The sequence below is a fragment of the Polistes fuscatus genome, unplaced genomic scaffold, assembly GCF_010416935.1.
Source record: "Polistes fuscatus isolate 324 unplaced genomic scaffold, CU_Pfus_HIC Scaffold7, whole genome shotgun sequence".
Classification (NCBI taxonomy): Eukaryota; Metazoa; Arthropoda; class Insecta; order Hymenoptera; family Vespidae; genus Polistes; species Polistes fuscatus.
Window position 1 is genome coordinate 705,713 of NW_025113151.1, and position 16,069 is coordinate 721,781.

Here is a 16,069-nt window from a genome sequence, read left to right on the forward strand (position 1 = left end):
CATTCTTCGTGTGATGACAATAATAATGATAATAATGATGATAATAATAATATATAATAATAATAATCATAACTAATAATAATATAATGATGATGCTGATGATGATGATGATGATGATGATGTGATAATGATGATAATGATGATAATGATAATAATGATGATAATGATGATAATGATAATAATGATGATAATGATAATAATAATAATAATAATAATAATAATATAATAATAATATAATATATAATCATAATAATAATAATAATAATAATAATAATAATGGTATATAATAACTGCATGTAATATCGCTACTACGCACTAATAGTATTTGAACTATTTAATTATTAATTAACGTTTAAGTATACACAACACATTTGTACGATTCACTTAGCCTGTATGAGAACAGCAGTAGCGAAGAAGAGGGAATGAATGATAAGGTTAGGAGTGAGGATGATGGAGGGAAGAATGAGGAAACCATCATGAGGAATAATAGGATGTATGGGGATGTGTTTAAGGAGAACGTACGAGCCTTTTCATAATTATTTTGTTTTTTTTTCTTTTTAAGTCATTGAGATTTCTTGTTTGATGAGAGAAGATATAACTTATTTCTCTTCCGAGTTTTTTTTTTTAATTAAGTCAGCTAGATTAAATTCATCTCAGAAAAGACTTGTCTCTTTTTTTTTCTTTCTTTCTCTTTCTCTCTCTCATTCTTTCTTTCTGCCCATTGCACCGTTGGATAGGAATATTAAAAAAATATTTTTAAATAAGAGATACGAAAAAAAAAGAAGAAATGAATCTATATCACACGAATATTAAGATTAAGAGTATAAGTGTGTAATAATCACGTCTATGCACCATAGTTTCTTAAAATTTATCAAGTACAACTTATTTGTTCATTTTTATTGTTTTGTTTTGTTAAGTTGTGTACCTGATGTTAAAGTAGAGACGAGAAGTAGTAGTCATCATCGTAACTAAACTCCACAAAGTTAGTTAGGAACGCAGAACGGATGGAAATAGTCTTCTTCTTTTCTTCTTCATTATCATCTTCCTGCTAAATAATAGTCCTTAGCAGGACAGATTTATGAATCTTGTGTCACAGCCAGCTCTTTGTGTTTAATATGCTGACTGATTGGCTGATTAGCTGACGATGAAGACGACGACGATAACGATCGACGACGGCAGCAAGACGACAGCAGTTTAAGACAATAACAAGAGCAGCAGCAATAACAGCGCAACATTATAACACACAGAGCGGTAATAAAGTTTAGCTAATGGTGTCAACAACCCAGGAAGATAAAACTTTATCTGTTCACTGTGTTATTTATAGTACATCGAAGTACGTAATAAGTTTTAAAAAGTCACTTAATAAACAATCAATGTAGTCACTAACAGTCACTACAACCCTTCAACAAATTTCGAGAGTTGATCTTGTGGCGTCATAGGGGTCACTTCACTAGAGTCTGTACCACTACTCGGTGGTGGGGCAGGTGATGGATGATGTGGCATGGTTGCAGGATGACCAGTGGGTGCGCCACCACCACCACTTAATTGTGAAAGCATCATTTCACTAGGGCCGCCAAGTTCGTGTGCAGGTGAATGGGTCGGTGTCCCATGTGGTGGATGATGATGAGGTGATGGTACTGGGCCAGATCTTGGCGAAGGAACTGGTTGATTACGAGGCGATGGAACTGGCCTTGGTGAGGGATTTGGTTGTGGAGATCTAATAGGTGGCGGAGAACGAACAGATTGCATCAACTGTTGTTGTACTGATATCCCCGGAGGACCCATTACACCTTGGGGTGAAGGTACGGGTGGTGGAGTTGGTTTTAATCCAGGCTGACCATAGCTTTGCTCGGTGAATCCACCATAACCTGAAAGTGATTGTCAAATATAGTTTTTTACAAACTATTATTTATTATTGCTAGGAGAGTTTAAAGCTCTCCTATTTATAGGAATTGTGGGTTTGTTTCGCCGTTTATACATTTAACACCAACATGACATCATTGAAAATTGAAAACTTTTCAATGATACCACATTAATGCCAACGGACTAAAAAATAATAACAAAACAATATTTTTAATATATATTATATATACAATACATGTAATTAATAATGAACAAATAAAAATTTTTGTCAATAAATAATTAATAACTTGATTTACATAATAAATTATAAACCTAAACTATAGCCAAAAATAATAATCTATTTTATTAGCAACTAATTGATGCATCTGAAAATACTATTTTACATTCTTATTTATTAACGAAGTTTTATTGATTATTTCTAAAGTTATGCAAGGTATTTGAATTTTGAAAATTTTGAAAGCGCATAAGCGGAAATTGTGTATGTATAGAATTTAGAGTACTCACACGATTTAGTGCATCTACAGGATATGGAGTACTCATACGATTTGGTGCACCTACAGGATATGATGTACTCGCAGGATATGATGTACTCTGGGGATTTGGAGTACTCATACGATTTAATGCACGTACAGGATGATATGGAGTACTCATACGATTTGGTGCACCTACAGGATATGGTGTACTCGCAGGATATGATGTACTCTGAGGATTTGGAGTACTCATACGATTTGGTGCACCTACGGGATATGGAGTACTCATACGATTTGGTGCACCTACAGGATATGATGTACTCTCAGGATTTGGAGTACGCACATGATTTAATGCACCTACAGGATATGGAATATTCCTACGTTTTAATGTACCTACACGACATGGTGTAGTACTCACAGTATATGGCGAACTCACAGGATTTGATGCACCTACGGGATATGGTGGTGGAGGTTTTGACGGAGGTACAGGATTTGATGTATTTATAGAATTCGGTGCACGAAAAAAATATTTGTTATGTTTGTTATCCTGAAAAAGCTGAATTGGCAACCTTTCTAATAGTGAAACTTCCTTACTAAGAAGAGAGGGCCTGATAGGTCTTTGTTGCCCATAAGGTGGAGCAGGTGGTTGAGTGAAAGGTTGCTGTTGCTGTGCCTGTTGCTGTTGTTGTGCCTGTTGTTGAGCCTGTTGTTGGGCTTGTTGCCTTTGCATAACCAACATTTGCTGCTTATACCATTGCGATTGCTGTTGCACAGTCTGTTGTTGTTGCTGCTGCTGTTGTTGCTGTTGCTGATTCAACATTGCCTGTATCTGCATTCTTCCTTGCTGCTGTTGCTGCTGAGGATGTTGTTGCTGCTGCTGCTGCTGTTGTTGTTGTTGCTGCTGAGACATCATATGTAAATCAGGTTGTTGTTGTTGCTGTGCCTGATTAGGACCCAATGGTCCACTCACTCCACTACCGTGTTGACCAGTTTGCTATTAAAATATAAGAATTTCTATTTATTAATACAATCAAGAAAATTTAATAAAAATCTATCAATCATATAAGAAAATGTAATAAGAAAAAAGGACGCTAATTATTTTTGTTCTTTTTAAATAACATACCCGTTGTTTTATAAAAGCAGCCATCAAAGGTGGATTACTCTTGAGTATTTGTAGTATTTGGTTCTGCTGTTCAGGCGTATGAGGACTTCTTAGTGTTGCCATTAATTGCTGCAAAGCATGCTTGTGCATATTGCTGCTTTGAGGTTGAGCAGGTGCCACTTGACCTACGGGACCACCGATAACACCAGGTTGTCTTGGCATTTGACCACCCATGGCCATTGCAGGTTGACCCTGATGTTGCTGCTGCTGCTGCATTAACTGCTGCGGTGTTTGTTGCCTCAAGGCAGGATTTTGTTGCATAACAGCATTAGGTTGATACCTACTATAAAATAAGCAAAAATAAAGATAATTTAAGATAATCTTGATATCCTGATACGAAAATCAGCAGAATAATTTAGAAGTTCTTTGATACTATACCTGCCAGTCCACTGATCCATAGGAATAAGATGAGTACCAGCAGGACCCGACATTGGCACGGGCATTTGTCGTTGCATTTGGGGAGGTGGCATAACTCCACCAGCTTGGCCACTCACACCAACTCCTCCACCAGGTGTTACTTTACCATAACCAACATGAGGTACTTGTTGTCTTGCAGCTTCCTCTTGAACTTGTTTGACAACTTGCAAAACATGTGCTGGTGGCGTCTGTGTACCAGGTTTCAAACCAATTCCTGGTTGATGCGGCGATGGTAAATTCGTTGGACTAACACCTGGTTTTATTGGAACGCCGGCAACTATTGCAACGTTTGAAGTTTGTTGCCCAGCTTGCATAGCTCCAACTGGTCCAGTAGGTCGTGTATTCATCACAGCCATTCTCCTTCTATATACATATGTATTAATAATGATTGCATAAAGAAAAACATCTTTTTTAATGTTACATATTAATCTTACATATATGCATATAATATTAACTAACCTTAACAGTTGCGCTTGTTGCAAACGTTGCTGAAGTTGTTGTTGTTTTAATTTATGCTTGATATTAGAACAGAATGGTACAAGACACTTGGTTTCTTGGCAGTGCTTCGTATGATAACAACAGCACAACGTTATCACTTGCTTACAGATCGGGCAACCACCACTTGTCATTCTCTTGCACACTTTAGTATGCGTTACTACTCTCTTCATTTTCTGACAACTTGGTAACCGACAATTAGCATCTCTACATTGACAAGCATGTACTAAAGATTGTATACATCTCTGTATCAAGAGTTTTCTCGCTTCCTATAATTTTTTTTTTAAATAAATAAAAATATCATTGTTAATTTATGTTTTTCCAATTGTTTGATTGCGCGTTGAGGAAAAATATAATTATTTTTATCTACCTGTGGATTAACTTGTTTTGCATCGACGGGAGATGATCCATCATCCAAATCTAAACCAAGTTTTTCCATGTGATGAGGATGTCCTTCTTTTTCTTTACAACTGATGCATAAGTCAAAATCCTGAAAAAAAAAATAATTCAAATCGTATAATGTAAAATTCAATAAGACTATGAATAAAAAAATATTTAAATATCCCATTTTACATATACATCTAGTTTAATTATACTTACATCACAGACAGTACAGTGGTATCTCGTTTCAACGTGACTCTTGCAATTATTACAAGTATAAACAAATTTATCTTGACCTTGATTATGTAATTCATACAACATTGACATAGAACTAAACTTTGCACGTCTCAAAGATGAAAATTCGTAATGCTTTTCTCTGGCCATTGTTAGAAAAGCATCACGTCCATCCATCAGATCACAATTAATAACAGGATCCGGATCTTGAATTGGCTAAAATAAAAATGTCAATGTAAATATAACTGTGCGTATTAAAAATGTATAATTGTAAAAAAATAATATTTATAAATTTATACTTACTGCTAAACTGGCTGCACTTTGAGCGCTATGCAACCTAATGACAAAGAATACTTCCTTGTGTTTCTCCATGGTTGCAAAGATTTTAGCAGATAGATCATTACCAGTTTGAGGGGTATTAGATTTTTTACTATTTTTTCTTTGATTCGCTTTAGATTTATTAGACTTCTTAGCCTTTTTCTGTCCTTTTTTCTTACCATCTGGACCAGTTTCCGAATCTTCGTTCAATGAAAATATCTGAAAACAAATTAATGTTGTATTTAATTATCCATAATTCAACCGATCACATCATATATAAATAAAATCATTCGAGATTGTAATCTTACAGCATTGGCTGCAGCCGCAGCAGCCTCAGCAGCTTCAGCTTGTTTACGCTTTTCCTCTTCTTCTTGATCTAATTCTTTAATACTTTCTTCCAATACATTGGGCCAAAAGTCACCCTCAAAGTATGGCAAATCTGCTGCAGAAGATAATTTATCCTCCATCGCTTGCTTCAAAATATCCTACACATAAAATATATTAAATCATATTAATAATTATATAATAATCATTAATTTATTACATATACAAAATGTTAAACAGTGTTGTCTGATAATCCTCTATTCAAATTGATCAATGCAATAAGAATAATAGCTTCTTCAGACATTTACTTTAAGTCCCATTTGACTTCTGACTACGATTATTTCGTTAGACAGATAACACTTGAGACTAGAAATAACGTATTAATTTTCAGATGTTTATAAAAAAAGAAGAAAAGAAAAATATACCTTGTAATCGAGTACTATTCTTTCCATAATTCCTTTATCTAACATTTTCTTATACCACTCTTGCAGTCGTTTAGGCTTAGGAATTTTTTGTTCTTGAGGATGGCAGTGGAATATATAATCATCTCCTTCCGATGGTGGACAAGCCCAAATATGAGCCATGGTGTAACTGTTAAATTATTTACAATTTATACACATATTTCTTATTATAAACGCATAATAATACCTATAGAAAAAGTATACTAACCCAAGTTGTTTAGCATAATCTAAATATCCAAGAAGTATTTCATGGTAAACAGCAGTACGAAATTGTCTAGGCCGGAAGAAATGTACTGAATCCAAGTATGCTATGTACACTCGTCTTGTATTCGGCGGAGTGCATTCACTTCCATATTCTTGTACATGCATACCAAAAAAACATACGTCTGTACCGTCGACTTCTTCAAATGCAAACAATGCCTTAGCACGGTATGGAAATTCACCAGGCATATCACCATTTTCTACGAATCTACTTTTCATTCCTGGTTTAACTTCGACGACTTTATCGCTAGATGCTACAACTCTAATGGCTACCTCGCCAGCACCTGCTTCTTTTTTCTTAAGAAAATTGTTTACACGTGTCTCGATATATGTTCCTAATTTTGTTACTGGCAAACGTTTGGCGTTAAATTTATTTTCTTTACGTTTCTGTCCTTTTTTCTTTAAACAATTATCACAGGTAAATCTGTAGATATATACATAAATATAAAAAATCAAATATATTTATACATAAAAATGTATATATGTAAATATTTATTGAAATAATTTATCCTTACCCTAATGGCCAAATTTGTTCCATATGCAATACACAAATTTGATGTACTTTCCTACCACAATCTGTGCAGACAACGAAAGGCTCTAATTCTAAATGATCATTTTTTAACTCCTGGAACTGTTCTTTCTTGATGGCACTATTAAATATAAATATATATAAATAATACATATAGAAAAAAATATGTTTATTTTTGTTTATAAAAAAATACTCACGTTTGTGGTTGTGTTGGGTCATCTCCTAACGTCACAGTGTCACCAGGTATGTCGTTGAAACATTTCTGACAGAAGGTGTATCTATCGGAAATAAGACCATAAGCCTTTAGACTATTGGTTCCAATAGATTAATAGATCCAAATTTCATGCATGCATGTAATGTAATTCGGTGTTTCAAAAAAGGCCAATATTTTCATATTCCGACATATTCAATCCAAATCCAATTTTGACAAAGGACATGTGGTTCATAATTATACATGCAGTTATAAAGGTTGTTTTGTTTTTAGTATTTTTTTTGCCAATTAATTATTTCACACGTAATCCGTTTTTATATTTTTGTTCCCAAAAGTTGTAGAAATATTCATTGTTCATATATATATATATATATATGTGTATATATATATATTTTTTTTTGGTAAGTATTATATATATTTTTTGCCATTATCACACGCGTATAACGTTTTTTTTTTTGCAATAAATAATTTTTTTTTTTGATTGAAATATCAGATTTCCAAGTTCATTTTGTCCAATTTTCCATATATCAATTTTTCGTGGTACGAAGTAGTAGTAGTAGTGGTAGTAGTAGTGGTAGTAGTGGTAGTAGTAGAGTCGGAAAGAAGCAAGGGGTGTGGGCAACACAAGAAGCAAGCAGCAAACAAGGATTTGTGTGCACGTACGGAACCCATGGGTAGAGCGAAGGTACCATACAAAGAAGAAAACAAGTGCCATTGTTAGACACAATATATATCTCAGACAAAAAGAAATTAAAAAATAATAATAATAATATTAATGGAATGTATATCTCAAAATGTAAAACTTTTTCCATGATATTTTGATATTTAAAGATATATATCTTATATATCATATAATAATAATATATATCATATACATAATAATATTAATATTATTATTATTAATACTACTATTATTATCGAGATTAGAAATGGACAATGTTTTGTAGGTCAGGGGACTGGCTTGAAACAGCCTGTATAAACTGAATCAAGCTAATTAACCTGCCAAATTAATTTGGCGCATTCGATGTGAGAAAACTTTTAAAGAGTAAAAGAATCGGGAGAATCGAACGCGCAATATCTTGCCATTTCTTTCAAGTAATAACACAATTAATTAAAATACAAAATAAATATCATCATCTAAATTGGGAATACTACTACAAAGACTCAAATAAAACAAATAAAATTAAACAAAAATTACTACTTAAATATTTCCTCATGCAAATTATTTCTGAAACATTAAAACAAAGTGCAATAAAACAATGATTATGTATAGTACAATGGATTTTCACTGACCTGTTTTTATAGGAATAGTATTTAGCGTCTCTTGGTATTGTACATAATTGCTTCCCATAGCAACAAAGTACTTGTGGATTGAACGTGTATTTCCTACCACAACAGTATCCTAATGCTTGCATCACTGGATCTATTTCTTGTTCAAAAACTTCTGACAACTGTAAGCAAGAGAAGGCAGCATTTGTAAAAGCGTGTTGTTTTAGAAACTACGATGAAAATCTCTGAAATAAAATTAATAAATATATTACCTTTGTACAATATCTATAAACTCGAGAAGTTTTGCGATTATAAAGCCAAGCATTGTCAAACATCATCCAAACATCGTCGACGTATTCCCAAGGATCACTATATTGTCCTGTATCTAATTTCCTTTTAATCGTTGAAAGATCCATAGGTTTCTTAACAATATCAAAATAATCTGGTATTCCCAAGGCTTGGGGATCAACAGGTTGTCTAAATGGTAATGATTCTGGATCCTGTCGATATAATTTATCAAGCGTTGGCATAAGCGCTTGACGTAATTCATCAGGTTTAAATAAGCACAATCTTTTCTTGTCCGATGATGTACCACTTGGTTGTATCGGTTCAGGAACAAGGGGTTTTATATCAGAAGCAGTGTTATCTTGACTGGACATAGAAGTTACTGATTCTTCTTTAATACCAGACTCTTCTTTGACAATTCCCTCAGCCGATCCTTCTTCCATAGGTTCAGTTTTTTTAATCTCTGTTTTAATGGACACATCGTTATTTACATTTTTACCACCATCCATCCTATCTCTGATCCATTCGATTTCCGATCCATCATCTGACTTAATATCCATTTTTATATTTTCTTCTTTAATCGAATCTAATTTGCCTTTATTATTATTCATTGGCGGACTAGGAGAATTATCACGATCCAAGGCTGCAGTAATGGCAGCCATTTGTGAAGACATGTTCGAGCTTCTGGGAGCATTTAATGCTGCTCTTTCTTGAGAAGTCATACCCTTTCCTAAACTTGCAAGACCAGCTGGAGATGGAGTCGTACCTGGATGAGGTGGAGTTTGATTAGCGGAAGATACAGTCTGATTTGGAGTCATTAATGAAGGAACTATAGGCGTATTGGGCGTGGAAGTTGTAGATTGAGGTCCATTTGTTGTTGTAACAGGACTTGGACTAGGTCCACTTGATGCAGGTGGAGGTATTGTTTGTGGCGTTGATGTAGTTATGCTAGCATCACCAGGCGTAGAAGCCGATAATGGTCGATTATTATTAAATTGTTGATTTTGCTGCTGATTATTTTGTTGTTGAATATTACTAAAGGGCGACGGTGCTTGTGGCATTGCACTTGTTGCGGCACTTTGATTTGAAGTACTTGTTGGTTGTTGTTGACTTGGTTGCTGTTGCTGTGGTACACTTTGTGGTTGCTGCTGCTGCTGCTGTACTACTTGAACTTGAGCAAGCCTAACTTTCATAATATCAGAAAATTGATGTTGATTTTGTACAGGTGAACTGTTTGGTAAACTGGAAGTGCCATTAGAGGTTGGAAATTGACTAGTCGTCGCTGATGTAGTTGTTGTCGTTAAATTAGCTTGCGACATTTGTGGCTGACCAAACGGACTAAGACCGGAATTTGGAACCATACTTGGATTAGATGTTGACTGTCCATTTGGACTGGGACCAGAAGGACCAACAAGTATGTTGTTGTTGTTGTTGTTGTTGTTGTTGAGCTTGCTGTTGCTGCTGTATTTGTTGTTGCTGAGCTTGTTGGACTTGCTGCTGCTGAGCTTGTTGGGCTTGCTGTTGCTGCTGAGCTTGTTGAACTTGCTGTTGCTGTTGCTGAGCTTGTTGAGCTTGCTGTTGTTGCTGAGCTTGCTGCTGCTGCTGAACTTGCTGCTGCTGCTGTATTTGTTGCTGCTGAGCTTGTTGGACTTGCTGCTGCTGAGCTTGTTGGGCTTGCTGTTGCTGCTGCTGAGCCTGTTGTTGTGGAAATTGCATTCGATTATGTTGAATGCTCATACCTGACAATGGTCCAATTTGTCCCATGTTCGGTGAGTGCCTCCTTAAATTTGGTGGAACTTTGCCAACAGGTCTTGATGGAAGGATCCCTCCTACATCTTGCGGGGCACATGGTCGTAAGTCAGGACCTGGAGGAGCTCCTGATGGTTGTGGCTGTTGCTGTTGTTGTGCAGCTTGCAATTGTTGTTGTTGTTGTTGTTGCTGCTCTTTTCTTTTCTGTCGTTTTTCCTCCAATTCCTTTTGTATTTTATAAATTTTCTCCGCCAGTAAGTGATAATACTCCGACCTAGAATTGGCCATCTCATACATATCACCTTCCACTTTTCTAGCATAAGCAACTAAATTGTGCATCCGTTTATCAAGCATCGCTGTAGGATCCGGAGTTGGGAATATTGCTTGCACTAATTTGTGAACTAGGTGATTCCTGAGATCAGGCGTTACAGTTTGGTGCCACAATTTAGATTCTGTTACAGGTGTAGCAGTTACTTGTCCTGGTTGAAGACCAGCTGGTAGTTGTAAACTAGAAAGTTTATTTTCTCCCAACACACCAGGCTGCCCTGATTCATTGAAACTACCAAATAGTTGCTGCATGTTAACAGATTGTTGTATATTCGCAGCTGTCGCTGCTGCTGTAGGCATTGGACCACTCGTTGGAGCAGTCTGATTACCAGCTACGCCAACAGTGTTAGGATCTGAGTTTAATGGTAAGGATACGTTTGGAGCTACTACTTGTTGGCCAGCACCAACAACAGATTGTCCTGGTGCAGCTAAAAAATAAAATAAATAAATATAATATTATTTCTTTTTTCATATAATAATAAAGTATAAATTGAATACTATTAATTTACATAGAAAATTTCTCTTACCTTGGGTTTGAGGTTGAGTCAACCTAACATTTCCAATAGTACCTGGCGGTCCTTGCATTCCAACTGCTGGCATTCTAACACCTCTACCAACACCTTGTGGAGCCAACAAGCCAGTAGTCGTTGTAGGGCATGATATACCCAAAGCATCATACGCTCTCCTCATTTCTAATGGACTTGGATTTGGTTGAGTAGCTTTATTAACAAATTTTAATCAAATGTAAATAAGTTATGATTGAATTAATAAGTATTTATTAAATAGCAATATATAAATATTCTAAAATTACCTGCTACAACATTTGTATTCCTATTTCTGCTTGCTTGTTTCAAAGGCAAACAAACAGGACAGTCACTTCGATTACAATGCTTCCAATGATTGATAATCTGTCTAGATGAACTACAGTGTGGCACTACACAATTTTTACCCGCTTGACAGGTAGTCATATGAGTCAAAACATTTTTCATAGTCTTACAATCTGGCAAAGTACATTGCCACGCTTCACCATTAGATTGGCTTTCTCGTCTTTGACATTTATGCGCATGGAGAAGTAGTACCAATTGTTGTTGAATTAATTTACGTTTTTCTGGATCTGCGGTCGATTTCGAAGCACCTACATACATATATATTTTCACATTTCTTAGTACAATATTTTTAAAAATAAATTTATATACTTTTGTTTTTATACATTAGTAAAAAGATTTTATCTTACCCGGTGGTGCAGTACCACCACCAGTACCAGACATTTGATTTTGTGTAGCTTGCTGTGGACCCGGTTGTCCACCGCTTGGTGCACCAGATTGAGGTTGAGCTGGACTCGGTGCAGGTGGTTGCGCTTGTTGTGCCATACCACCTTCTTGACCACCTGTAACATTAGTGGCTCCAATAGGACCAGTTGAACCCCCAAATCTTCCAGCTTGCATAGCAGCCATATTTGTTGTCACAGCTTTTTGTTGAGGTGCAATTACACCAACAGGATTATTAGTACATACAGCAGCTCCAGGACCTGCTCCGGTACCTGGAGATCCTAAATAAAAAATAAAAAAGTATATATTTAATAAAATATGTAAATATAAAATATATGGGATAACAAATTAATAAAACATTATTTATTTACCATAACCATATGGACTGGAAGCACCAAGTTGTCCCATATTGGGCATATTCGTCATATTAGGAGGTGCTTGCATTCTTGGACCACCTTGTCCAGGGCCAACAATTCCAACTTGATGCACTTGTTGATGAGGACTTTGACCTTTTGCTGAACCTACCATATGGGCTTGCTGCTGTTGCTGCATCGCTACAGCTCTGGTATTAATCATACCTGGTCCATTTTGCATTTGAGCTACACCATGAGGCCCACTGGGATGATGAATTCCTTGAGTATTCTGACCCATCATGGATACCTTTGACAATTTTTTTGTTTTATTTGTACAATTAAAAAAATATAAATCCAACGATAAGATGCATATATAACATAAAAACTTACTGTATTTAGAGGTTGCTTGTTTAAACTGTTGGTTACAATTAGACTTCCACCTGCCATTCCACCTATACTATTATTTCCACTAGCACTACTCGTCATGACTAAACCAGAGTTCATTGCACCTGGCATAGACATAGTAGGATTGGTTCCAGCCATACTCATCGACGATTGAAGATTTCCCATTGAATTTGCAATGGACATTTGATTGTTTGCCAAAGAACTAGCTATACTGCTAGGTAAATTTCCAAGACTGACGACCATTTGTGGATCAACTACTCCCTTAGAGACGGAAACATTCGGTGGAGATTGCATATTTGGACTTTTGCTACCCAAATTTCCAGCAGCCATTGCCAATGAATTCGCAACCAAGTTTTTATTTCCCTGATTGGAAAAAATCTTAAATAAGAAAAAAATGTATGCTGCATAACTGATGACAATAATAATAATAATAATAATAATAATAATAATAATAATTAATAAATCATAAAAACATATATAAATATACATTTACATTACGATAAAAAATAGTATTTTCAAGATTTCCTAAATAATAATTAGATAATAATTACCTGCTGCTGGATAAGATGATGAGATATTTGTTGTTGCTGTTGTTGTACATGTTGACGTAAATCTGAGTCAAGCGTTCCATTTTGTTGCCCAGGACCTGGCCCTGGTCCTGTCGCTGGTGGTTTAGCATTTTCAGTAGCAGAACCCCAAGACCCCGTAGATAGAAGATCGTCAGGAAGATCATTTTCAAGATCGAACATATCTGTATTTGTTATGTAATCTAAGAGAATATACAATTATATTGTTAATAATGTTTTAACGTTAATATGTGTATATAAAAATAATTAAAAAAAATCTGCTGGTTATAAGAAAAAGTATTTCAAGTTGATAAAGACAAATATGTTTTTAAATATAATTGACCGATAAATATACATTCAAAAATATTAACACTTTTTGCCATAACCAGTCGCATGTCAATAATGATTAATATTATGCGTGAGATGTACCATAGAAACCAAAGAAACCATTAGTAACTTTATATAAGATTTAGTACCGTCACCATAGCATTTATTTAAATCTAGTTTTGTAAATGAAATTTTAATCCTACTATATAGCACAGTTTACTTATGACACAGTCTGTATATTGTATGCATTTGTCTCTATTATTATTATTATTATTTTGTCTCACGTTCTTTTTATTTTTGATATGATATATATTTATTTATATTTATATATCAGTTCTTATTTTTATTTCTATTGATAATTATAATTTTTTTAGAAGAAAAAAAAGAGAAAAAAAATTCACACACATATATATATATATATATGTAGTTAATTTAAAAATAGTTCCTTAAGTATTCATATGAAAATTTTTTGTAACAAAATAAATGTTTGTCTATTCGTTCTCATTTATCCATAACTGGACCATACATGACAGAGAAAAAAAGATACGTGTAGGAAAAATGTAAATGTAAAGATTCTATGGGGAAAAAGACTATAATAAAGAAATATATACATATACATATAAATATATGCATATATATATATATAAACAAACAAATATACATAAATAAATAAGACATGAGACATACACTGCAAGAGCACAACTTAAGGGAACTTATAAACTACAGAGCATAATACAAATTTGATCAACAATAAAATCGTGCTACAAACTACCAAAGCAGCAAAGCCACTGATACGCCAAACTTTAGAATAAAATAGAGTCATGCGAAGAAATAATAGATTTTCACTCTCTAAAAGAATTAATCTATTCAAGCAATAATCAATGCTCTCTACACATAGCTCAACAATGTTCTTCTTCCCTCTAATGTGGATCAAATTAATAAATAATATAAATCTCTTGCAATTACACCTAATCTGAAACAGTAGTAGATAGATATATATACAAATAAAAATACAAAAAAAAGGAAATATAGATATATAAGATATAAGAAGAAGTTGCTTTCCCCCTCTTAATACAACAATATCAATTATTTCTTACCTAACATACCTGGAAATTTTAAGAGAGATACAAAGATATATAGATATATGTATGTATATCATTACAAGTAATATTATATAAATAATAAATATTTTAATTTACCTTAATTAACTATTTCAATAAAACCATTATACATATATACTCATATTACATATTCTTTAATATACATTAATTCTTCTATAGGCAATATAATACATGCACACACATATATATATATATGTGCATGTATTTATATTTACAGGAATATGCATACATTCTATATTAGATACATTTGCAATAGAAAAGTTTCGAGCTCAGTGCATGTGTGTCGCATGTCTATATTATGTTCAAATAGTAATTAAGTTTTTTTTCAATAGAGCACATCGGTTAAGAAAAATTTGGCATCAAATATTTTGAAAATTAATGTACCGTAAATATTGAATCTAATATTTTATATATATTTTTCTCCATTACATTGTATAAAAGGGTAACAGTCCGTGTCTAAGTAACGATAAATAATTCTCTAAGGTACCTAACAAGACTCTCCTATATTTTCAAAAATGTCCACTCGCATGATTATTATAGTATCATGAAAAATGTAACGAAACCCCCCATATATAAGATAACATTTAAAGTACCCTTTAATGTAATATACTTTATATGAAAATATGAAGAGAAATAATTTTAGAAATATATACTACCAATGAGAATGACATGTATGGACAGACAAACAGATTTTATGATACCGTGTTTGATATTTATATATATTTTAATTTCTTTTTGTTTGAGCTTTCCGATCTTTTATTTTTTTTTCTTTCTTTTCTTTTTGATATTAATATTTACTTCTTTTATGGATGACATGGTTGTTCCAATGTAACTCCACTTGATGATGGTGCAGGTGTAGCTGTTGTGGTGGGCCCTGTATTTGTTGCATGTTACCACTGCCACCTCCCCCGTAGTTTGCATAAGCATGGTGCATCATTAGAGGCGCCATACCCACTACATATATCATAGTTTTTAATTTAAGATTGTGTGGAAAGAACTACCTAAGCTTTGATTTTCTCTTTTAGGTGTAGAGCACCTAAGCAGCAGAAACAATGAGATAGCGTAGAAATGCACAACTTTGTTGTGACATAGTTATACTGACATTGATACAACGACGAAAAAGAGAAAGAAAAGAGTATTTGAGAAAAAAGTCATAGAATAAGAAATTTCTTTTATGTAAATAAGTAAAAAGAAGAAGAAAAAAGACGTTTCTGCAACTTGTGTAGCCTGTACTTGATAAATCTTTACATTGAATATTTTGAAATACAATAGA

At 34.0% G+C, this 16,069-nt stretch overlaps 1 protein-coding gene across 1 annotated transcript in view; it reads right to left on the reverse strand.

Annotated features, from left to right (window-relative positions):
- Positions 1–309: 309 nt before the first annotated feature.
- The window catches only part of LOC122524364 (histone acetyltransferase p300-like), an 18,309-nt gene continuing 2,549 nt past the window's right edge, over positions 310–16,069 (reverse strand). Inside the window, exons 2-24 of the mRNA XM_043646580.1 lie at positions 15,595–15,750; positions 13,334–13,551; positions 12,768–13,145; positions 12,396–12,684; positions 11,991–12,305; positions 11,568–11,891; positions 11,284–11,475; positions 10,256–11,184; positions 8,668–10,101; positions 8,420–8,577; positions 7,113–7,193; positions 6,902–7,036; positions 6,334–6,810; positions 6,090–6,255; positions 5,649–5,825; positions 5,326–5,559; positions 5,008–5,238; positions 4,778–4,897; positions 4,372–4,676; positions 3,874–4,275; positions 3,457–3,778; positions 2,928–3,327; positions 310–1,868 (exon numbers count right to left, since the gene is read on the reverse strand). Of these exons, the coding sequence (XP_043502515.1) occupies positions 1,393–1,868; positions 2,928–3,327; positions 3,457–3,778; positions 3,874–4,275; positions 4,372–4,676; positions 4,778–4,897; positions 5,008–5,238; positions 5,326–5,559; positions 5,649–5,825; positions 6,090–6,255; positions 6,334–6,810; positions 6,902–7,036; positions 7,113–7,193; positions 8,420–8,577; positions 8,668–10,101; positions 10,256–11,184; positions 11,284–11,475; positions 11,568–11,891; positions 11,991–12,305; positions 12,396–12,684; positions 12,768–13,145; positions 13,334–13,551; positions 15,595–15,750 (7,919 nt within the window). The 3' untranslated portion in view covers positions 310–1,392. The remainder of the gene's footprint in view (positions 1,869–2,927; positions 3,328–3,456; positions 3,779–3,873; positions 4,276–4,371; positions 4,677–4,777; positions 4,898–5,007; positions 5,239–5,325; positions 5,560–5,648; positions 5,826–6,089; positions 6,256–6,333; positions 6,811–6,901; positions 7,037–7,112; positions 7,194–8,419; positions 8,578–8,667; positions 10,102–10,255; positions 11,185–11,283; positions 11,476–11,567; positions 11,892–11,990; positions 12,306–12,395; positions 12,685–12,767; positions 13,146–13,333; positions 13,552–15,594; positions 15,751–16,069) is intronic.